This window comes from Balearica regulorum, chromosome 16 (genome assembly GCF_011004875.1).
Source record: "Balearica regulorum gibbericeps isolate bBalReg1 chromosome 16, bBalReg1.pri, whole genome shotgun sequence".
NCBI lineage: Eukaryota > Metazoa > Chordata > Aves > Gruiformes > Gruidae > Balearica > Balearica regulorum.
Window position 1 is genome coordinate 9,136,416 of NC_046199.1, and position 23,094 is coordinate 9,159,509.

Genomic DNA, 23,094 nt, shown 5'->3' on the forward strand with positions numbered 1-23,094 from the left:
GGAGGGAGTTCTGCCTTCTCCAGTGGAGTTTTATTGCAAACACCCATGGCTCCCCTAGCAGACTTTGTGCGAGAGCCTTTCTCCCCTTCCTCCCGTGGTGTACCCCCCTCCGCCCTTGGGATCAGCCCCTCCGTGACAGCCGTGATGGCATTTGCTCTCCCTGCCCTGCTTGGGCCCTTCATTTGACAAGCAGGCTCTGCTTGTGGCCGTTCGCCCCAGGGATCCGGGGAGAGGCAGTGCCTGTTTGGGGCACAGTGGAGCACAGCCACCCATTTCACCCCAAGCATGGTTTAATCCCAGGGAAAGGTGCCAGGGTGCCAGGGCTGCAGGTGTGAGGTCATTCAAGGTTGTTTCCTGTGACCCTACACTAAATACAAAGTGTGGATGGGTGACGCAGTGACAGGGAGAGGGACACATGGCCCTTCACGGCAACAGGAAGAATCGGCTGTGAAGCGCCAGAAATGAAAACACTGGGCAGAGGATTCTGTCCCCAGCATCCAAGGGGGACACTGGAAGCCCTGAAATAAAACCTGACCCAGGCAATCGCATTGCATGTAAAAATTACTTTCCTCTTGTGTTGGGCTGTCTGGAGAGATTTGTCTCTGCCTGGAAACATTTGAAGCGAATAATTTATGGGATGGATTAAAACCTGGTGGCAGTTCATGACAAACACCACCTTTCGTGGGTCTGCATTTTCCTATGGGATAATTATTTCCCTTTCTCAGCATTCTGCTCATACCGATTTTTCTTTCCACAGAGCATTGTGCTTTAATGATGCTTCATGTTTAATTCCCGAGATCCAATTTTACCTTCACACCGCAGACAATGCCTGTTGCGATCAGCACAAAGGCTCACGCGCGGGCACCCCGGTGGGCAGAGCTGCCTGTCTAACACGGGAACAGAAGAACCACATCATTTTGAGGCATTGGGAATTGTCCTCTCTCCTCCAGACAGAGCACCATGATTTTTGAACAGGCTGTTCTGGGGTTGCTGGTGGGAGCAGGATGCTCGGTACTGTGCGGGCATGTGTCCTGGCCTTCATCCCGCTCTCCCGAGTGGGGCTGGAGGGGTGCAAGGGCTTGGGGGTGGCGGGCAGCTGGACCCCACCCCGAATGAATGGTGGTCACGCTTGCTGTCTTCTGCCCTTCTCTTCCGCCCAGAGCATTGCAAGTGCTAACTCTACGCCACAGAGTTTTACAAGAAACTATTGCTAAAAAAGGTCACTGATGGCAGAAAAATGAGAAGCTCCATCCCAGGCTGTGACTGGCCATGGCACGGAAATGCCAAGGGCATCTAGAAGGTGCCGTTGCCTCAATGCTTGCAGGCAAGACCCCATCCAGGAAGGTGCCACGGAGGCAAGTGGGGTGTCCGAAGGCCACACTGTCCTGGTGCCAGTGGTGGGGAACAGCCCGGGCAGGGGCCGTGCAGTCCAGCAGGACATCCCATAGCCACATTGCTCTGGTGCTGCTGGACGGGACTCCCATCCGCGAAGGGTCCAAGGAGGCGAGGAAGGTGGCCGAAGACTGCCAGGCAGGCGTGGACGAAGCCTCACCGGATGGCATCAGTGTTGGGGTGTGGCGAGGGGAGCCCCGCTTCTGCCGGCGGCGTAGGGTCCCCGGGGCATGCGGGGCTAGGAGCCCGGCCCCTCGGGGGGCTGGGGCGGGGGGCTGAGCTGACTCTCCAGCAGCGCCCGCGTCCCCTCGGCCGACACCCTCCGCATCCGCAGGCGAACCGAGCCGTAGGTGCCGCCGGTGCGGCGGGCGGCCCGGGCGCGGCGGCGGGCGGCGGCGGCGGCCAGCAGCAGGGCGGCGAGCAGCAGCCCGCCCAGGGCCAGCAACGCCAGCCCGGCCACGGTGCAGCGGTCGAGGCGGGCGCGGAGCCGCGCCGCCCGCGCCTCCAGCCGCTCCATCTGCCGCGCCGGCACCGCCGGGTCGGGACGCGCCGCCCGCGGCACGGCCCCCGCCAGCACCACCAGCGCCGCGCCGCTCAGCGCGCAGCCCAGCGCCAGCGCCAGCCCTGGGCCCGCACCGGGACCCGCCGGGCCGCCCCCGCCCGCCGCCGCCGCCGCCGTCTCGCCCGGGCTCCGCAGCTCCGCCGCCCGCGGGGACGCCATGGAGCCGCCGCCGGCCTGCGCGGCCAGAGGTGAGCGGCGGACCCGGACCGGGATGCTCCCCCTCCCCGGAGCCGGGTCCCCGAACCGGGCTGTCCCCGCTCCCCGGAGCCTCTTCACCGAACCGGGCTGCCCACCGCACCCCCCCAGGTCCTCGAATCGGGTTGCTCCTCCGCCCGGGATCCCGCTTACCCGAACTGGGCTGCCCGCGGAGCTGGGTCACCGCACCGGGCTGCTGCCCTTCCCCGGACCCGGCACCTGCCTCCCCGAACCGGGTTCCCCCTCCCACTCCCGGTCTCCCCCTCCCCGAACAGGGCTCCCACCGGGCTGACCCCACCCGGGGACCCGTGTCCCTATGACCCCGCGGGGCTGCGCCTCCCGGACCCGCTTCTCCCTCTGGTCTCCCGGAGCGCACCCAGCCTCCCCGGTTCCCGCATTCAGCCGCTCCCCGCTCGCTTTCCCCGGTCCCCGCACCCGGCTGGCGCCCCGGTGCCCGCGCCGGGCTCCGCTCCCGCTTCTCCGGTCCCTCCTCGGTCTGCCCGCCCCGCCGGTGCCCGCACCGAACTGCCCCCCGCGCCGGGCTGCCTACCCCACCGCGTCCCCGGCTCCCCGGGCCGGTGCCGGTGCAGCGGCGGCAGCGGGCGGGGCGGGCGGAGGGTGCCCCGAGCTGCCGGCCCCGCCGGTGCACACAGCCGCCGCACGCACACACACACACACACACACGCACAACGGGCTGCCCCGGGGGGGCACACACACGCACACACGCCCGGTCGCACACCGGCACCTTCTGTGCACGCCTCGCCTGCAACAGGGAACCCGTCCGTGCCCCCTCCGACAGCGCCGGGATCCTCTGTGGGCACCCCGGGGGGGGGGGGGGGTGGGCTGCGTGGGGAGGGGCACGGGTGGAAAAGACAGAGCAGTGCAGCAGGTTTTGCACAGGGGAGAGTGTGGGTCATGTCTGGGGGACATGTCCATGGGGTGCTGGCTGGGCACCCCACAACCAGCTGTCCCCATCGGAGACTTGGGGCAGAGCTGTGCTGGGGACACTGGGACTGCATCCCGAGTCCCCACAGCCCCCAGCCCTGAATGCAACAGGGAGAGCGCCAGCCCGGCCAGCTGCCTGCCGAGAGCCCCTGCAAGGGCCAAGCCTGCCCCCAAATCCCCAGGAAAACGTTCACGACTTGACTTGGGTTTTGGCCAGGCACGAGATGCTCCAGCCTGGGACAGAAGGGCCCGTGGCAGCGCTCGCTGCCCAGTGCCATTCCCCCAGCCGGGCTGGCCTCCACAGTCCACTGTGGTCCCACTGCAGTCCCATGGCACAGAGCCCCCCCTTCACCCCCAGCTCTCACCGTGTTATTTGATCCATTTTTCATAGAGCACTTGTGTTAGTGCTGTGCTCTGCTTCTCCCTGACCTGAGACTGGATCTGGGCCTGAGCCCCAGCAGTGACCTCCTGGCAGCAGCATGCTTTTAGCTCGTTTGTTAATAAGACATGTGCTATTTCTGCATTTGGAGCGGTGCCTGGAGATGGGGTTGTGGACATAAATCCTGAGCAATAGCGGGTGGGCTGCTGAAAGCTGCCGGGAAGATTTGTCCATCACATGGCCATTCCCTTCAGCACATTCACATGCCTCCAGCATCTTCACAAGCTCACAACTGATCATGCTAGATAACGCACCGATGCTGCTGCTGGTGCTGGGTGAGCTCGCAGTGTTGGGGCTGCAGGGATGCGTGGTCGGTGTCCTGAGCCCCCCGTGCCCTGTGCCCTGGCCCCCCGCACAGCGATTCCTTCTGCAGCTGCATTTGGCTCCGCGCAACCCACGGTGCTGGGGCATTTTCCTGCGTGGGGACAGCAGATGGAAGTGTCCTACCACCTGTTTCATGACACAGGCAGGGACTTTCCCTGAAGTCTCTGTTAAATACAGCTGATACTTATCAAAAAGGTTCAGAGAGTTTAGGGGGGATGCACGCACAAATAAAGAGGTGCATTTGTATTTTCTGAGGGAGCCAGGCTGAGGGCAGGGCAGACTCAGCCCGCACCCATCCAGGCGCTGGTGCTGGCACAGTCCTGGCAGGGCCAGCTTGGCTTGTGCCACTGCTGCTCAGCAGGTTAATGACGGGTGACAACATTATCCTTCCTTGAACAGCTCCCTCATTAAAGTTTCTGTTAAAAATTAACCTCTGGATAATTTTTAGCCATTTTCTTGCATTTTTTTACCACTGTGATGCGCTCACATTGTGGCTGATGCTGACCAGTACCCTTGTGGGTTGCACAGCACTACCCAAAAAGGGACCTCCAGTCCCCAAGCTGCAGCTGGGGTCTCCCATCACCTTTTGCTGTCTCAAGGGCAGGAATACACATGATTTTATTATTTTTTTTAAGTTTGCAGTGGACGTTGTGTGTGCTGCAAAGCTATCTGCTCACTGCTTCCGTCTCCTCTCATTGTGCTGTGTCAAAACGCAGAAGCTTCCCAGCACAGCAGCGTCCCCGGGGACGCAGCCAGAAGTGGGCCGAGAAAGAAGCAAAATTAAAAATAAATGCAAGTGCATCCTGACATGTTAACCACATTTAGAGAGGCTTTAGTACCAACCCACTCTGCAGGAAGGCAGAAGATGCTCAGAGACAAGTAGGTCATGGGACACACATTGTCCCGAATCAGCAGGAAAAGATGGATCTGGAGCAGGCAGGCACATCCTTGTGAACAGACGGGCAGGCAGGAGCAGGGCTGGGAGGAGAGCGTGCTAGCGTCGAGGACTGCTGCCTCTAGCATCGCCGAATTCCCTGGAAAAAACAGAAATGCCACCGGCTTGCTCCTGAGCAGAGCTGTGGTCAAGCCCTCTGTTTCGGGGCACCCCAAGCCCTGTGGCTGATGATGCACCCAGGAGACCCTGGGGTGCTGAGGCTGGGGGGGGGGCAGAGGCAGTGCCACCCATGCCGCAGCTCACGCATGCCTTCCTTCACGGATGGGGATGAGCCCGTGAGCACAAAAGCAGTCGGTGTGGCAGCTGGGTCCATGCCGTGCTCTGCCCAGGGGGGCTTCTCCTGCACCCCAAACCCACAGACATGCTTGAGAAGACATCTGCAATGGGTGAGGTGGAGGGACGCATCCTGCACGTGTCGCTGCTTTCGCTGTGCTGTCTCTGGGTTCCACTTCCTTTGCTGGGTGGGAGCTGGGAGGTGGCTTTGGGCCTTTGAAGGGCTGGAGGGCATGGGGTGGGCAGCCCAAAAGCCTTCTCCAGCCCAGCCCCAGGCGGGCTGAGTGTGGGGCTGGGGGCTGGCAAGGGCTGCTCCGTCCCTGGGGCGCTGGCACCGAGGGAAAGGGAGGAGAGATGGAGACAGCCAAGATTTATGCTGCCAGCGCAGGAGCAAAGAGAGGAGACAGCCAAGGTCAGAGACAGCACTGCCAAAATTCACAATGAATCTGCAGGAGCACTGGAGGACAGAGACGGAGGGCTTGGAAAGAAATGGAAAGAGGAGGGTGGGAAGGACGGAAAGAGGGGGTAGGGAGCCTGCGAGATGGAGCAGGGCCAGGGAGCGGGACAGGGCTGTGGGTGACAGGGACATGCTGCTGCTCAGCTAACATGATCAAATGAGAGACACAGCAAATGGGAGTCCCAAGCCAGCAGAGGAGACAGCGGGAGCAGGAATGGGACAGAGCTGGGAGGGCTGTGGACGTGTGTCTGTCCCTCTGGGCCCCTCCAGTACACCCTCGTGCAGCACAGCCCAGTTTTGGGGTGTGCACTGCTGCTGTGGTTGCCCGGTGCCAGTGCTGACCCTGATCCAGCCCCACCGCAGAGGTGAATGAAAATTCCTGCCTCTTTAGTATTCACAACATCCCATGGCAGAGCGAATGCCGGCAGCCAGCACAGCTCAAGGTGACTCAGAGGTCAGAGAAAAAGCAGCCAGGCAACTCATGAGCCAGCTGCTGGCTCCGCACGGGCAGGGAGATCCAGCGGTTTGCAAGGACTGGAGGTGCCTGGCACATCATGGTATCCCCCCCCGGCATGGCCAGTCCCTGTGCACCATGGATGCGGCAGCCAGGTGCTCCCCATGCGCCTGAGGACACGCATGCAGTGCCGGCTGCCCATGTGGTTTCTGATCCTGCAAACTGCCCCGGGAGCTGTTGCCACCAGCAAGGCAGGCAGGCCTGGCTCTGCACCCCAGGGCTGGAAATCAGCCTCGGCACCAGAGAGGGCTGGAGCCGGTACAGCCGGGCACTGGCGTGGGTTGTCTCCCTCTCGTGGGGTGCTGGGTGCCAGGGCAGGCTTGGTCCCCTTGCAAGGGCAGTGGACGCCTGCTTCGGGGCTTGCAGGGGGCTCCTCCAGGTCCCCATCGGGGATGCATCACTCCAAGGGTGTGTTATAGCAGAAACCCGTCCCCCAAGCAGCGACATCCCACCCCAGTCCAGGGTACCAGCTCTGCCCAAAGGCAGCTGGAGGAGCAGAGCCCTGCCTTCCACTAAGACCAACTGTAGAGCCGCATTGGGAAGAGGATCAAAACTTTCCTGGTGATAATTGAGATCTAATTATCTTCAGCTAACACCAGGCTACCGGGGAGACAGGGAAAACCACAGGTGCCTTGTGATATGGCAACAGCTGATGCGCTGGGCTGTGCCTCAGGAGCACCAGGAGACTTGCTGTGCTCTGCCTGAATATCAAGCAAAGCATGGAAAGTATGAAGTAGAGGGCTGACAAATTCTCTATTTTTTTTTTTTTTTGGCTGGTGACACATAAGTGTGCAAACACACTGCCTTTTCCTCTTGGTGGTGGTGGCTGTGGCTGACACAGGTGGGTGGCTGCATACTTTTACCCTTATCCCTCTGTACAAAAATCAGATCTGAAGCTAATTTTTTTTTTTTTTCCTTCTGCAAATTTCCTTCACCAAGACAGTTTTATCAAAGATGCCTGGAGCTACGCGGAACCTGCTTACCTGCAGAGAAAGAGATGGGGCGGTGAGTCCCAAGGGAGCTTTTAAAATGTCAAGGGCGAAGGGGGTCAGGAGGAGGAGAGTGGTCTCTATTCACAGGACCCTAAAATGAGGTGTGCAGCATTGTGCTCCTGGAGATGTGTGCATGCTCCCTGTTAGCCCCAGGAAGGTAACGGGGATTTATTTATACCAAGAGCTGTACCAGCAGGTCCCTGCCTGGGAGGCCTCCGGGAATCACCCGCCCTGGAACTGTGCGGCTGCAGGTCAATACAGGTCAATGCAAAAGGCAGCAAAGTCCCCGCAGTGGCCGTGGCCGAGAGCCGCCGCACAGACAGCGAGGGGCTTCTCCAGTGGGCCCCGAGGGGTTGCTGGCTGGGCCCGAGCACACGTCCCCCCCCCGCCCCCGCGAGGGGCAGCGGGCCCGCGCAGCCCGGGACCCCCGCAGCATCGCCAGCCGGGAGCGCTGCAGGGACCGGACCGGCGCTCAGCGCGCGCTCCCGCCGCCGCGCGCCCACCCCTCCCCTCCTTGGCGGGAGCGCGCAGGGAGCCGCCGCCGGACGCGCGCCACCGCCACCGCCGTGCCTGAGGAGGGTCTGCCGGCCCCCGCCCCGCCACTGACCCTCGGGCCCCGCTAAATCCCCCCGTCCCCTCAGCGTCCGGTCGGGTTCTCCCATCCTCTGAGGTCCCGATAAATCCCCCTGTCCTCTCAGCACCTGCTAAATCCCCCTCCAATCCCCTCAGTGCCTAGCTGGCTCCCCTCCTCCTCAGGGCCCCCACTAAATCTCCCTCCGTTTCCTCAGTGCCTGGCTAGGTTCCTCCATCCCTTTAGGAACCCGCTAACCCACCACCACCAATTGCTTCAGTACCCGCCTGGGTCCCCCATCCCCTCAGATCCCACTAAATCCCCCTTGTCCCCTCGGTGCCCAGCTGTGTCACCCCGTCCCCTCAGGTCCTGCTAAATCCTCCATCCCCTCAGGGCCTGGCTGGATCCCCCCATCCTCTCAGGCCTCATTAAATCCCCTCACCCCACCCTCTCAGGATCCTGCCAAATCCCTCCATCCCCTAAGGGTCCTGCAAAATCCTCTCATCTCCTCAGTGCCCAGTGGGGTCCCCTCATTGCCTCAGGTCCTGACAAATCCCCCACGTCTCCCTAGGGCCTGGCTGGATCCTCCTGTCCTCTCAGATCCCGCTCAATCCCCCCATCCCTTCAGCACCCAGCTGGGTGCCCTCATGCCCTCAGAGTCCCACTAAATCTCTCTTCCCGCTTTGTGCCCCAGGACCCTTCTCCCGTTGGAAGGGGAAGAGCCCAGGAAGGCAGCAGCAGGGCCTCAGCCCAGGCACCATGTTCTACATGCATTTGCTCATCAACAAACGCGGGCCGTTGGCCAAAATATGGCTTGCTGCTCACTGGGAGAAGAAGGTCACCAAAGCTCATATATTCGAGTGCAATTTAGAGACTACTGTTGAAAAGATCATCTCGCCAAAGGTATGCTGTTAAATGATGAGGTGTCTTCTGGTAAGTTGTGGACTAGAGGTGTACATCTTCTGTAGGGAACAGGTCTATTGCTATCATGGAGACTGACTTAGTAGGACAAATTTGTGGCTATTTCAAAACCAGCACGAGGTAAACTCCTACTCTGATTTTATTCAGTTCTCACTCGGATAAAATCTCCATCCTGTTAAATGACAGTTATATAAATATTTTACTTGCTATTTTACTCCTGGAGATCTGTGGCATGCATTTATGTACAGCGTAAGAAAATGTTACCACAGTATATTCAAATATATTTTTCCACATGCCAATAGAGCTCCAGAGAGCGCTGTGTGGGCACCACTGGCCGAGGGATCACGGTACATGGGTTTGAGCCACTCATGAGCAACACGAGCCCATCGGCGTGGTGTGGTAGCTATGGGTATTGTTCAACATAATTTGGGAAGTGCTGGTATTTGAGGAAATTGTCTCAAAAAGATTGAAAAGTCAGCTGCTTAACCAAAGTCAAGCTAACTAACAGGGACTAAGAAAACTGCCATGAAATTGTACACAGACTGTTAGAGGAGAATGCTTTTGCAAACCTTGTAATAAATAACTTCTGGCATATTGTAACCATCCTTCCACTTTCAGTGGACTTCTTCCAGGTCCCCCATTATAAGCTATTAAATATATAATTAAGCATACGTAGTGCTTATGAGAGACTCTGTATGAACAGTCCTGGAGGCTGAAAGTCCTCTGCGTATCACAGAGAAGGTACAACTCAAGCAAGCATAGATGCAGGCAGACCATGACTCAGTCCTTGGCCTCGCCATTGAGACTGCATCCAAGGGAATGGCGAGGAACGCTTTGCACTGTCACTAATCGATGCCTAAGAAAATCCAAGGCTTTTAGCTGGTGCAAGCAGATATTTTTTTCTCCATTAAAATAGCTGTTTGATATTTGGTTGCCCCAATTTTATTGTCTGTCTTGCAGGGGTCATGATTAACTGAATATTGTTAAAATAGTCTTGGTATTATTTGGAAGCGTTTTCCATGAGGCACTAGTTAAGCACCCTTTACTTTCCCTTGCATGCTGTCCTGTCTAGCATCAGCATGGCTACATTGAGCGTGCTTGGTGCAGGAAGACTTTGCATAAATAAGGGCATAGGTATGGTGTCTGCTCACTCTAAATAACCAAAGCATCAAATACTAGAACATGTGCAGCTATTTTCTTTTTCAGGATGTGTTACGCTGTTTGTTGGCAGTCAGTTGAGATGCTTTAGATAAAGTAAGAGCATCGGTTCAGGACTCATGCTTTGGTGTGGCAACGTTTAGGAACAGAAGCAACTAGAAGTTCCTGGCTCTGAAAATTCATTTCTGTTTACGATCCTCTGTATCAGTACAAAGCCCTGTTGAATTTTGTAGAGCTCTGTATTGGTGTATGTTAACGGAGCTCTGTTACTACTGTGTAATATTTTCATTTTAATGTTTTTGCCCAAAATACTAACTCCTGAACAAATTTTTAAATCATTAAAGTTTACAATAGCTCTGCGAACCTCTGGACACTTACTCCTAGGAGTTGTGCGGATTTACCACAGGAAAGCAAAGTACCTCTTGGCAGACTGTAGTGAAGCTTTGACGAAAATGAAGACAGCCTTTCGCCCAGGTATGTACAGAATTCTGCATTTTTCCATCTATGTCCTTTAGAGCTCTCATTTCACAAGTTAATTTTGGATATTTCTGTTAAATGTACATTATTGATCCCAAAGGAAATTGAACAGTGCTTACTGCTGATGTTTAGTCTGGCTTAACTTAATGCCATTTCAGGTCTTTGACTCTTTTAAAAGAAGCAGTATCTTAAGTGGTCTTTTGAGAAGTAGCTTGAATGCATCCTCCATTGCTAGATAATTAATTTAAATTTCTGATGACACCAACAACATGTCTAACAGTGCGTGGTGCCAGATCTGACAGTGTGTTTTGAGCTCCAGCCATGTAACCAGCGAGAAGGGAGCAGAGATGACTGGATCCTTTTCTAATGGGCCGTATGTTTGTTGTACTTAGGCAACAAACAGGGAGGCACTGTTGTCTCAAAAGTCTAAGAACAGGACACCAGCGTCTATTGCCAGCCTTAATGTGCTCTGTGACCTGGTCCTTTTTGCAGAATAGCGAATACCTACTCTACATTATTCTCAAGGACACAATCATGATTAGTTAATATTTGTAACCATTTGGAAATCTCTAGAAGAAACACTTAAGTACACAGTACTATCTATTTTGAACAGATACTATAGTAGCTTAGAGAGGACTGCATGGCACAAAACCAAGACATAACTGTGGCAACAGAGACTCCATCTAGATATGAGGGAGGGGGTGGAAATCTCAGTGGAAGTGGTAAAATGCTGAAACAGGCTATCCAGGGATGCTGTGGAATCTCCATCAGCAGAAATAGTCAAAAGTGATCTGACTTAGAAATTAACCCTGTTTTGAGCAAAAGATTGGATTAGATGACCTTCAGACATCCCTTCTCACCTGAGTTGTTCCAGGATTCTCTGATTACCAAGTATTTGCATTCTCACGTCATAATTATTTGATGCTGGAGAATAGCGTTGTGCAGACACTGGAGAGAAAAAGAAAATGCAATAATTCATTTGAAGAGGTATGAAAGACTCTAAACTAAATGTCAGCTGTGAAAATCTTTCAGGGACTTAAAGTAGCTGTTCATAAACCTGATGTATTTACAGTATTTCAGGTTCTGGAGCAGCATACTCTCCTGTATCCGTCTGTAAAAAAATATGGCTTCTAAAGTACATGTAAATAAAGGATTTTAATTCTGCTTTGGAGTCCTGTTGACAAAGTGCCAAAGCTTTACCTTTCTGTTATTTAGAATGGCAGCAGACCTTCCTGACAGGTTTATAGACTTATTTTACATACTTGGGAGAACATAACTTTTATTTTATTGATACTTATGTAGTTATGTTGTCTGTTTCTTTTAGGACTTGTTGACCTTCCACAAGAGAACTTTGAGGCCGCTTATCAGTCCATCACACTACCTGAAGAATTTCATGATTTTGAAACACCACTACCTGATTTAAAGTAAATGCTTCCCTAGTTTTTATTCATTATTCTAGTATTTTCAGAAGTAAGATATCCTTGCTGTTATCTGATCGAGACTCGGATGGAATTGTTTTGATTTGATAACTGAACTCTTCTAAATTCCAAGGCTACAGTCATGAGAGTTGTGCTTTCATAGAGTTCCTCAAACTCTGTTTAATCAGACCTTTACAATGAAATAATGTGTTAAACTTAGACTTTGGGATTTTTCTAATTTGAAATTGAGTGAAGCCTATAAACAACTTACTGACATCAAGAGCAGATATAATAGTATTAATCCTGTTGTAAGACTAAGGAAACTTTGGCTAGTAACCTCGCAACATTGTACTGGTCATTGTGTGTGACTGCATTTACTTTCTGCTCCATTGCTCTTAGGGGCCAGGATATTTTATCAGTAGTAGTCAGCTTGGCTCCCAATGAAATGTCAGCCTATTTCTTTGGCTTTTCTGACACGAATCAGCATTACTGTAGAAAAACTGATAAAAAAGCAGGAGGCCAAGACATGTTTGTGATGGCTCTGATGCCCCCAAAGGTCCAGGGTAACAGATTTCCTCAGAGGCTTCCTCTGTACCTCATGAAAAATAGTTAAATGGGATCTGCAAGTGTTTAGTATTTTGAAGGTATATCTGCAATGTAATACTATTGATTCAAGTACCTCAGCGTGCTAACTCTGTGAAGCAAGCCTTTTCTGCCCACCCAAAGAGTCTGTGTGGTTTGATTTACAGATGATTAGCGAATAGCTTTGGGAAACAGTTGTTCTCCCTCCACAGAAGTGAGGATCAGCCAAGGTACTTTCAGTGCCATAGAAAACAGAAGCTATCTTTTGGGGTTTTATGATAAAACATCAGGATTGAAGACATTAGAAACAAATTTTCACATTCCAGTTAAATGATCAATGGGTTTCAGTTCACCCTATATTTTGTATAATTTTTTTTCATCAGTGCCATTGATGTTGCTGAACATTTTACCTTGAATCAGAGCAGAGCTGAAGACATCACACTTACAGAGGATTACGAAAGCAATATACTTCTCTGTGATAGAAACTTTGGTGAGAGAAGTTGACAAATTAGAAATATTCCATAAGAAAAAGTGTGTTTTATGCAACATTTTGTACAGTCTGAGTCCTTGCCACATGTGAAAAAGCTATTATTAAAAGTGCCCTTCTTTCACACTTGTGCTGATTGGCCTGTCATATCATCTCATGTTTAATTTTTTGTGTAAGTACTCTGCCTAAGTAATATAATATGATATTGGAGACCGAGAACAAACCCGAACATTTTCTGCTTTTTACTGAATTAGCTAAAATTGTTTATTATTTATATCATTTGAGGTATGGGATATCTTACAATCTTTTAAAAATTATTTGATAAATTAGGAAATGGATTAAATATGTGTTTCAAAAATTCATGCAGATGAAGCATCAAAAATTCTGTGTTTATTCAGATGAAGAACCAGATGCGCTAAGAAAACAGAGCTTCTTTGATGGCAGAATCTTAACGAGCAGTAACAGTCTTGTGGCTGATCACAACTCTGCAAGCATGAATGGAGACAAGTCTGTGCTGCATGAAGATACTTACTGTTTTGAGCACGACTGTTTTGGAGATGAGGAGGATGCTGCAGATATGATTGGTAGGGTTTGCTGCACATAAAGAGAATCAGTTTCTTTCCAAATATTTTTATTCTTACAGGGAAACAAACAAGACAGCATGAGAGTGATTGTTTTCAAACATAAATTCGATACTTTTTTTGATGTTTTCATACTTCCTTTTTTCCCCTATTTGTCACTAAATCTATGATCGCTTAGACATTACCAAGTAAAATTGTATTCAAAAAGATATTTCAGTTTTTTAGAATTAAAGGTATTCCATTTATACTTAATGTTTAACAATTTAATTTATATTTTCACAGGTGAAATACTACAGCATTTTTATCTTTATTGTTGTAATAACAAAGGCAACAAAGTAGCTTCTACATCTTTAGACTATTTATGCAAACCTGTATAGATTGATACCTTTTAAACAATATCAATATCACGCTTTATAGAAAAGGTAGAAATCTCAAATTTAAGACTAACATTCTCCTTTTTGTACTGTTGAAGGCAGATGTATCATTGACGGCCATCTGTGGAAGCTGAGCTGTTTGTTTGTTTGCATAGAATTAACCTTAAATAAGTAACATTAGGCTGTATCAGGCTATTTTGTGACTATTAAGGCTTAGAATGATTAAACTATGCATTTTGTATTTAAGAAATCCTGTTGAGGGATGAGCAAAATGGCCTAGATAAAGACATGCTTGATATGGAGGAAGAACGTCCTTTGTCACAAGATCTGCCAGAGAACAGCACAGTCAGTGAGTTTGCAGTGTCCGCTCTGTCTTGCTCACATGGAACCCTCTGCTCCCATATTAATGCCTAAATTTACTCACGTTCACCTTTGTATAATATCTTTTTTCTTTGTTCATGTCTTTTGCTTTTTTTCTAATATGCTTCATCCACCATTTTGGGTATAATTTCATTTGACCTAAGGATTCCAGATTTGTAACTTGACATTGCTTAGAAACACTTTCATGTGATCTCCTGTTGGATACGCTGTTGATCCACCCTGCTGCTTAGACAGTATGATATCACTTTTGTAGAGGAAAAGAAACTGAATGGGTATGCTGTAACTTTGAACTTTACCTATGAGTATTTCTGGCTTCATATTTCAGCAACAAATGACACTGTAGTAGTTCATAAAGGTGTTTTTAGTCTTCTTTTGATTTGATATTGATGAAATTAATTTTTGAAAATTGTGTCTGTGGTTTGTTTTTTTTTTTTTTAATATATCTTAAACCCTTATACCCCCATCACACTGTTACTTTAAAACTGAGTAGTCTGAAACAGCTTTAAAGGGAAACAGTGGCACTTGCCCCTCCTTGCAGTAGTCCTGGTACTACCTGTTCCTTTTGTGTTGACTGAAATGTCCATGCTGCCATGCAGTTGTCTGGAACTGGAAGCAGATATGTATTGAAACTAAACAGTTTTCCCCCTAAACGCTTTTTGTCAGGTGGGTTTTCCTCCAGATTCAGTTCTTCAGTCTGTTCCACCACCTGGTCATACAGGTTCTGGTGTCAGCAAAGGGAAGCGTGCAGCACAGAATGGGAGCAGCAGCAGTGCCAATTATTAGTGGTTACGGCGATTGTGAGATTATGGACAGAATCATAGATTTCTAATTCTGATCTTTTTGTCCGATATCATTCTATGTCATGAGATTGAGATGTTATTCCATCTTGTAAACTTTTTTTGTAATTTGGGTTATTTGCTGGGTTTTCTTATAGTTGAGTCCAACTGCGCAGACACCACCATTAGGAAAGTAAGTCATCTAACGAATGAAACAATACTTTTCTTGAAAGAAGAAGAAGGATTTGTGCTTGAGCCAATTGATGATACAGGTCAGAACTTGACCAGTTTCTTGCTGAATGTTCATGTTACTAGGTTTGTTTTTCTTCTTGTTAATGAAAAATATTTGCAAAACAGATTATTCTCGCTTTAGATTTCATCTGCTCCTGCTGTCAGAGCTCTATTTTATGGTAACTGCTATACAAAAGCAATATTGTGTTATTGATCTGATCTGCCCAAATCTTTGCTTACAGTTTCTTTCACATACCAAATCAAGTTTTGTTGCTCTGCCTGCTGCTCAGCATTACTGAAGTTTCAGCTGAAGAACTTTTATTGCTAGTGACACATCAGTAATTTTTATGTGTAAACTAACAGTCTTGAGACTTTCAAGCCTTTGGAAAATTTTGTTTTATGAACTTGAATAAGATCCAAAAAGAAAAATGTTTCATTTCTTCTGTGGGTAAAACTAAGTGTCACCTATCACATTGGTGACTGTTAGCAAATAAACATGTTCACGCTGACACTAATATTGAGAATACTGGAATTTTCCAGCCTGCCAAAATAATATTCAGGAAGTTATGGCTACATAGCAATCCGTGTGTGTCTTCTGCATTTAGTATGTACATCTTAATTAAATTGCTAAAGGATTAAACTGACAAATACAGATATTAATTACAAGGTAATGAAACCTGTTGAGTACATCAGCAGTTCTTGGAACAATTAACTTCCTGATGGATTAAAGATAGCTTATTCAGTCTTGTTGGTATATCATGTGTTCTCATTAAGTCCTCATGTTCCCAGTTCTTTAGTGCACTAGTCACATGTCTTCTGTGCTTAAACATATGTCGATTTCCTGTACAAGAATACAAAGAATAAACTTCATGAAAACTTGGAGAAATGGCCCATGCACTTGTACTTTGATTTTCAAGTCTGTGCAGTGTTTCAGGAGATCAGCAGCCTGTCCGTTTCACAGTGCTTTTTTTTGTGCTTAAGTGTTCTGTGAATAGACCTTATCAGACTTTTTTTTTTTTTTTTTAATACTTGCTCTATTTAGCTGTCAACCAGAGGAAAAAAAATAAAAGGAAGAGGAAATTGCTTGTGGATGTAGACAAGGAACTCAGCTGCAACACTATATACAACCAACTTAACAACTGCACGGACATCCTTGCTACATTAGACCTTGCACCCCCAACAAAAAAAACAATGATGTGGAAAAAATCAGGAGGTGTGGATAAACTCCTGTCCCACGCTACACAGCCTGTGGTTCATGCTGAGCTGCAAATGGTAAAGATTTATTCCTCGTAGGTTTTTACGCCACTCTATAGGTTATGGGACTGTTGCACATCTAGGATCTAACTGTGAGAGATTTTGCGGAGTTGGCTTTATGTGAATGCCTCGCAAACTGCAGGTGTGTAGCATGACTGAAAGTATTGTTTTGCAGTACAGTTCAGTTGGATACCTGATGATTATTTGCATACTCACCACTAATTGCTTCATCAGAAAGGCCATCTGTAGAGCTCACAGCTTTAATCTCCAGCACTCCAATAGCACGTAAAAAACTGACAAAGAAACTTGAGAGCTGATGTTTTATTTTACATACTGGCACCTACTGATTGTACACTAATATACAACTTTATAGATTTCTGTGAATTTCTTTCCTACTTTGTTTTATTATTTTGTTTTGTTTCTGTTCTGTAATCAATATGAGACCACATCTTTCTTCTGCTTTTACTTTAAAAGTACACAAGGCTTAAACATTATTATGATATTGTTAATGGCTTTGGAAACATGGTATGCCAATTTCTTTTGTACTTTCCCACTTGGAGATTAAGCTTCCAGCTGGAGAGCAGTCAGGGACTTGCCTTTCAGAGGACCAAGATGTTCCTGATCTATGGCTTTGGCTAGAAGGGTGGGCCAGACCACGCGTTCCTGTCCCTGTGGACCTTACTGCTCTTTTTACACAAGAAAGACGTACTTGTTTCATGGAAATATGATTTATCAAAGCCTCTCATGTCCCCACCTATTATCTGACAGATCATTCAAAGAAGCTCTAAGTTTAGAGCTGGTGATAAAATAAACAAGAGATCAACATGTATACAAGGTGATATGGAAAGATTCGGTGTAATATCTGTGCGGCAGCCTTACGTGAATTGCACTGTTCCCTCTACTGAGTAGCCGGGAGGGAGCTGGGACGCAGGGTCTCCAGGCTAACAGCTCTACAGGTTCGTGACAGCAGCACAACTTCACCACTTAGAGTCGAGGTGCAGAATTACAACTTGTTCTTCATAAGGATGAAAACCAGTCACACACCAGTGCCTGGGGAGAGAAATCCTCACACAGATGATGGCAGGAGTTTCTTTCTTTCATCACTCCTTACTGGCTGCCTTCAAGGAAAAACGATCTAAGCTGTTCCTAAGATGTTTCTTCCTGGAGTTCGCTGCCAAAGTTGCAGCTGCAGAAGAAAATTACTGTTTAAAAAAATTCCAGATTTTTGGAATGACCTAATTCAAATCACTAAATTCTGGGTTGCGGTAATTAATATACAGCTCATGTTCATACCTTTGTGTTGATGTTTACAAATAATCTAACATGATATTCTAAAAGAAAACAAAAATAATTGTTTTCAGTTGTTTGCAAAATGCTTCAAGACTCGTGGATTTAAGATGAGAAGAAACAGAATACAAAGAGAGTCTGAAATGGAAGAAACAAGAAAAGAGCAAGATACCACGGGTAATAATTATTTTATTGCAGAATTAGCTGTTAGAGAATATTTTGCTATTTTACATAATGTTTGAGAGATGTGCATGGTGTTTGTGTGCCAAAAAAAGTTAAATGTTAACGAAATTGACTTCTAATTATTAAAAAAATATTGGTTTTTTGTAAATACTTTGCTGTTCTTTTGTTCCTTAGAGCAGAAATGAAGTGCAAGTCTTTTTCTTCCTTGTAGCCTAAGGAGATATTTTTGGTTTCACCTTCAGTTTCTTTAATTGCTTACCAAACTGCAGATTTTTTTCACATTTTTTCTGAGTTTTATCAAACCGCTTTCCAAATTTCCAGATACAAACTTCTATTTGTATCTTGAAGATTGTGTTTCAGTTAATATAAAACCAGAAGAAATGTTCCATTTTAGATCTTCTGAGAAGGTGATGTATCTGCTTTCAGTCCTTTGCTCTGTTAGAAATATCATCTGTATGGCTGCCTCAGAAGTTAATCAACAAAACCACCTCCTGCAAGTCCACAAATGTCAACTTTTAGATGCTCCCAGGAAAAACTCTCTTGAAAGATTCTTTTCTGTGGTCCTATTGGGAATGATATTTGTTCTATATTTACTCATTCTGGCTCTTACTCTCAAAGATTGCTAACTAACTAGGGTGTGATTTTTTTTTTAATTTTTTTTTATTTTAAGGACAGAGATTCACAGTAATTTCCTCTTAAACCTTGTTTTTTGTTAATACAGAAATGCTGATAGTAGAAGAGCCAAGTTACCTGCAGGAGCCAGCTCATTCAGAGATTGAGAGAAAAATTAGAAATGATTCGTTTATGTTGACATCACAGAATAGCAGAAATGAAACTGATGAGAACTGTGGTGAAACTATAGTGAGCACTTTCCATAAATTTTAGAGACCTAAATGTGTTTATTGGTTTCATTTTATGCTAGGGTTCCATTTAAAGCATGTTAAGAAATTACTAATATATGTTTGAAAAGGATGCTAGAGACAGCCGATATAGCATTAAGTAGCTTGTGTCATGGAAGTTTATTTATGAGCACTTTGGTAGACCCTCACAATGATTGAATGATTAATTAAAATTTCTATTAATCAGTCAGTATAGATTACAGTCTAATCACTAAGTATAAACAGATCCTTAATATGAAATATAGCCTCTTTGTACTGAAGAGATAAATATAATCATCTTTATAAAGGATAAAACTTATCTTTTGTGTCTCATATTGAGGAAACACTTAAGCAATAACAAGTTATTTCTGCTGTCTTTATTGAGGCTAATGTGAAAGGGAATTCTTTAGAGAATATGAGGCTTGTTAAAGTTGAAAAAGAATGACAAAATTGGACCTAATGGCAGCAGAAAATGTAGGGTCTGTGCCTGAACTGAGGCCAGCTATAGGATAAATAAATAGTACAGTGAGGTCCTTTACTATGTGAGAAAAGACATGGTAGAAATAGCAACTATTAAATCATTTTGGGAAAATGTTTATTGTAATAAATTATTTGAGCAAAATGATGTAATTGAGGATTAGATTGTATGCATAAGTTGTAATGCCTATTGATCGTCCTCTCTGTTCTGACACCAGGATGGAACAGCTTTTTCAGAGAGCTCCTCACTGGTGAAAAATTCACTGGACCAAGAAGCTGAAACACAGCAATCTGAGTTAACAAACGTATGTGTACTCAAAGCTGACAACTCTGACTTATTTCAGAACAGAGCCGTGTTCTTTCTCAGAAATATTAAAAAAAAAATATTAAAAACCAAGTGATGGCATCATGATCTTACAGTGAAATTTGGTGTACTAACGTCATCTTAAGTACATATTTTGCCAGCCAAAAACTTTATAGCTTGGTAATGAGGGATATGTATATTGCAAGATTCAAAGGTTATACTCTGTAAGGGAAACGGCTCTGTATTTAGAGATTGTGCTTCCTGTAAGAAGGAAACAGTTTCTGAGCTTACTGGCTATGAGGATACTCAGACACTCTGAAACAAGAGCAGTGTTGTTTTCCTGTTGACTTCAGAGGTTAAGCCCAAAATCTAAAGCCAAATTTTTGAACATCCTTTTTGGTACCAGACCAGTACAAATAGTGTCAGAATCCTTGTCGCGCAGAACAGTATCTTGTTGTGAAGCTGCCTCCCCCAGACTCACTGGGACTGCTTCCATAGTACCTAACGTGTCGTTGCACCTGATCTGTCTCTTCGTACTGGAAAGAACATTCTTTAATATTCTTTTCTCTGTTTCACAAAGCATAGTAGGACTGCAGAGGTTTCAGAGGTCCCAGATATCCTGAGTATGGCCATCAAAATGCCCAGCTCCAGTTGGATTGTCAATTAGACTAGCACTCTTGTCCTTTTTATCATCATGAGGTGTGACTTTTTACACATGCTGTCTAACCTTCTGTTCTATTTCCTCTCAAGGACCTAACAAGGCATGGTAAAGACAGTGAAGAAATAAGGTGGAGCAAAAGAACTCTTCAGTTATTAAAAACTTTACAGGTACCAGTGCTGGATTTTGTAATTAGATGGTAAAACCAGGTGTTGATTTCAGCTGGTGTCAGAAAATCTCCTACATATACAGTTGATCATATTGCTGCCTCTCACACGCAGGGTATAACTGTGTTTTACTGGGTATTTATGTAGGAAACCAGGATTCTCAGTGCCTGATGTGGATGGAATCACGATTCCAGAGCTGCTGGAATCGCTAGAATTTTCTGAACACTTGCTCCCATGGCAGCATTTGCTGTAACGCTAAGCGCTTGCTTTCTTCCTTCCACGAGTATGCTCTGGAATATCTGTACAAACCCCAACTCCTAGCTGCTTAGAGGCCTGCCAGATCTCAGCTGAGCACTGCAGGGTGCCATCATTTGGCTATTCATCTGCTTGAGCTGTTTCTGAGATGAAGGCTAGGGAAATGAGGGAGGGTTATGTCAAAAAGAAAGCTGGTAACATCCTCTTTAAGAGGTTTCAATGCCCCAGTGTTTTCAAAGTGCTTGAAATTTAGCAGAGAGCATAGCCTTGCGTCAGGAAGGCTTATTCTGCTTTTCTTGCAGAAATTCTTGTAAAACTGGTGAATCTGTAAGTTATGATATCATATGCTGTATCGACAGGACTGTAACAGGAGCTGGCACAGGCTGCCCTGATGCCAAATGTCCAAACTCTTGGCCTGACAGCTCGGTGCTCCTCCTTCCTTTTTGCCTGGACAAGCGTTTTGGTGCTTCAGCTTTGGTCTGGTTGGGGGGCAGTGGAAAAAAACACAGCAAGAAGTTATTTTCCTTCGGGTCAGTGCTCTAATCCAAAGTGCCACATGGCCAAACAGAGAATGGAGGAAAGCGATGGAGAGATCTGAGCATGGGGAGCGGGTTTTGTCCACAAAACTCACCAAAGTTTGGTCCAAGCCTAGCTCTTCCCTAGCGCTGGAGTTTCACTTCACAGCCTTCTTGGATTTTAAACAAATTATTTCACATGAACATATTTCAAAAGTTCTGTGCAACACCCATAAATAAATACTTACATGTAAGTGTAGCCATTAAAGATCAAGTAATAATAATACTTAATTAACTGTGACTGACATTGCCTACAATGTAGTTGGCACTCTGTATCCAAAGAACAGGGTATGCAATAATTTTTTTATTATTTTGAATCAGGAAAACCATTGCAGATGCGCTTCATCACATGCCTCAGTACAGTTTCATTGAATTCACTGCAACTGCAGGCATATGTAGATTTTAGTAACATATGTAGGTGCTAGCAATGTTATGGCAATAAAATGTTAAGAGCCACTTACATAAATGCAAATGCCAAGACAGGAACCTATTCAAGGTGTTCAAGCAGAAAATATTCACTCCGAGCAGCACTCTTCAGTTCAGACTTGATGGGATCTGGTTTTACTGGCAGTGAAGCTGACCTGACTGCTTTTCTTGTTTCCCTTATGTAGCACCTGAAGAGATCGGGCGTGTGCTCTGTCAGTTTTCGGGAGCTCTGTCGGAAAAACTACCGGAAAGAAGTCGCAGCCAAGTTTTACATCTTTCTTGTTCTGAAGAAGCAGTTGGTTGTTGAGCTTAGTCAGAGTGTTCCCTTTGCTGACATTATAGCCACCCTTGACCCAGTGTTCAACACTCACTAAGATTATGAGGTGTTTGGATAAGCTAATAAAAATAAATCTTATTCTAAATTTTTTCAGCAAATATATTTCCTGGAAAAATGACCAAAAGGCTTGTCAAGCCGTGGTAACTGAGCAGAGCTCTCTTTTTTTATGCCACTCTCAGAACTGCCGGGTAACTGGCTGGCCTCAGTATTGGTCACCAAGGTGTTCGCTAGCATGTTAATTTTTAATAAATATGTTTATATAATGAGCAGATACTTATTCTGTTAATATAATATAGCTAAAATACATATTCTGCATGAGATTTATGTTGTGAGGGATTTTATGGAAGTCCTTAAAAACCTTTCTTAAAAAGCAGCTTTGGAGGTTAAATTATTTTTAATGAGGCTTGTGTGCATTAATTAACACTGTCGGAAGAGAAGTCTGTTTGGCTCTATAAAAAAAAAATAGTCTATTTGAAATTATTCCTTTTGAAAATTGTTCATTATTTGATATTTTAAGGTCTGGGAAGCTACTGTCTCCAGCATCGTTTTTGTGTGTTCACGCAGAGAGAGGTTACACTATCCCAGGAAGAAATCCTCTTTCCCAGAAATCCTGAAGTTCCTGATTTCATGGAGCATGTTTACTTAAAGACTAACACTTTTCTTTATGGGTAGACCTATTTAAAAATGGATGTTAAAATGAAATGTTATTAGTTCTTTGCTTTTTCAGCTAATTTAGGATAAGTTTTAACACTTTCATTGTCGTTTTGTAAAGTTAGTGGTTTTCAGTTGCATCAAACCTGCGACGCACAGGATGGTTGTGTGCGTTCAGTGCTCCAGAGTGTCACAGTGCTGTGGGTACGCTGGCGTCTCCTAATATGAAATCAATAAAAATCACAAGAAGATGTTTCCTGAACTCATTGCCATTTGTTCTGAAGGATCAAAACTGGCAGCTGCCTAAGCTGCCCTTTGGGTTCACCTTCTCAGAGTCGGTGTTTTTCAGTGATTTTCTTAAAACGAGATTGTCATCCTGGCTTTCTGGGCGTTTGATCACCTCAGTTACACTCCGTGTGTCTGGTCTTGCTGATATGTGCTGCTCCTGTCATGCATCGATCTATTTGTGTATGCGGGGTTTAGGGAAGGTGAGGAATTGATTTTGAGGGGTCTATTCAGAGGAGTGAAAAGGCTTTAACGTGAGTGAAGACCCTGCGCTAGGCAGGAAGGGATGGTTGGGCTGCCTGATTGCAGGTGTTGTTTCACTTGTTTTTCTCTTTTCCATGTAGGAATACTT

At 46.6% G+C, this 23,094-nt stretch overlaps 1 protein-coding gene across 2 annotated transcripts; it reads left to right on the forward strand.

The window, feature by feature from the left end:
• Window positions 1-1,261: 1,261 nt before the first annotated feature.
• RAD21L1 (RAD21 cohesin complex component like 1) lies at window positions 1,262-22,699 on the forward strand. 2 transcript variants are annotated; one of them, XM_075769107.1, is made up of 17 exons: window positions 1,262-2,142; window positions 6,845-6,897; window positions 6,996-7,061; window positions 8,314-8,522; window positions 10,043-10,172; window positions 11,500-11,599; window positions 12,559-12,665; window positions 13,061-13,246; window positions 13,865-13,966; window positions 14,933-15,046; window positions 16,048-16,277; window positions 17,621-17,723; window positions 18,451-18,590; window positions 19,303-19,389; window positions 20,139-20,216; window positions 21,655-21,852; window positions 22,324-22,699. In XM_075769107.1, exons 1-16 carry the CDS (start codon window positions 1,556-1,558, stop codon window positions 21,841-21,843), a joined length of 2,481 nt encoding a protein of 826 aa, XP_075625222.1. In that variant the 5' UTR covers window positions 1,262-1,555; the 3' UTR covers window positions 21,844-21,852; window positions 22,324-22,699. The 2 variants fall into 2 exon arrangements, with proteins under 2 accessions (XP_075625222.1, XP_075625221.1); XM_075769106.1 differs by lacking the exon at window positions 22,324-22,699 and having other exon boundaries at window positions 21,655-22,220.
• The last annotated feature ends 395 nt before the right edge of the window (window positions 22,700-23,094 follow it).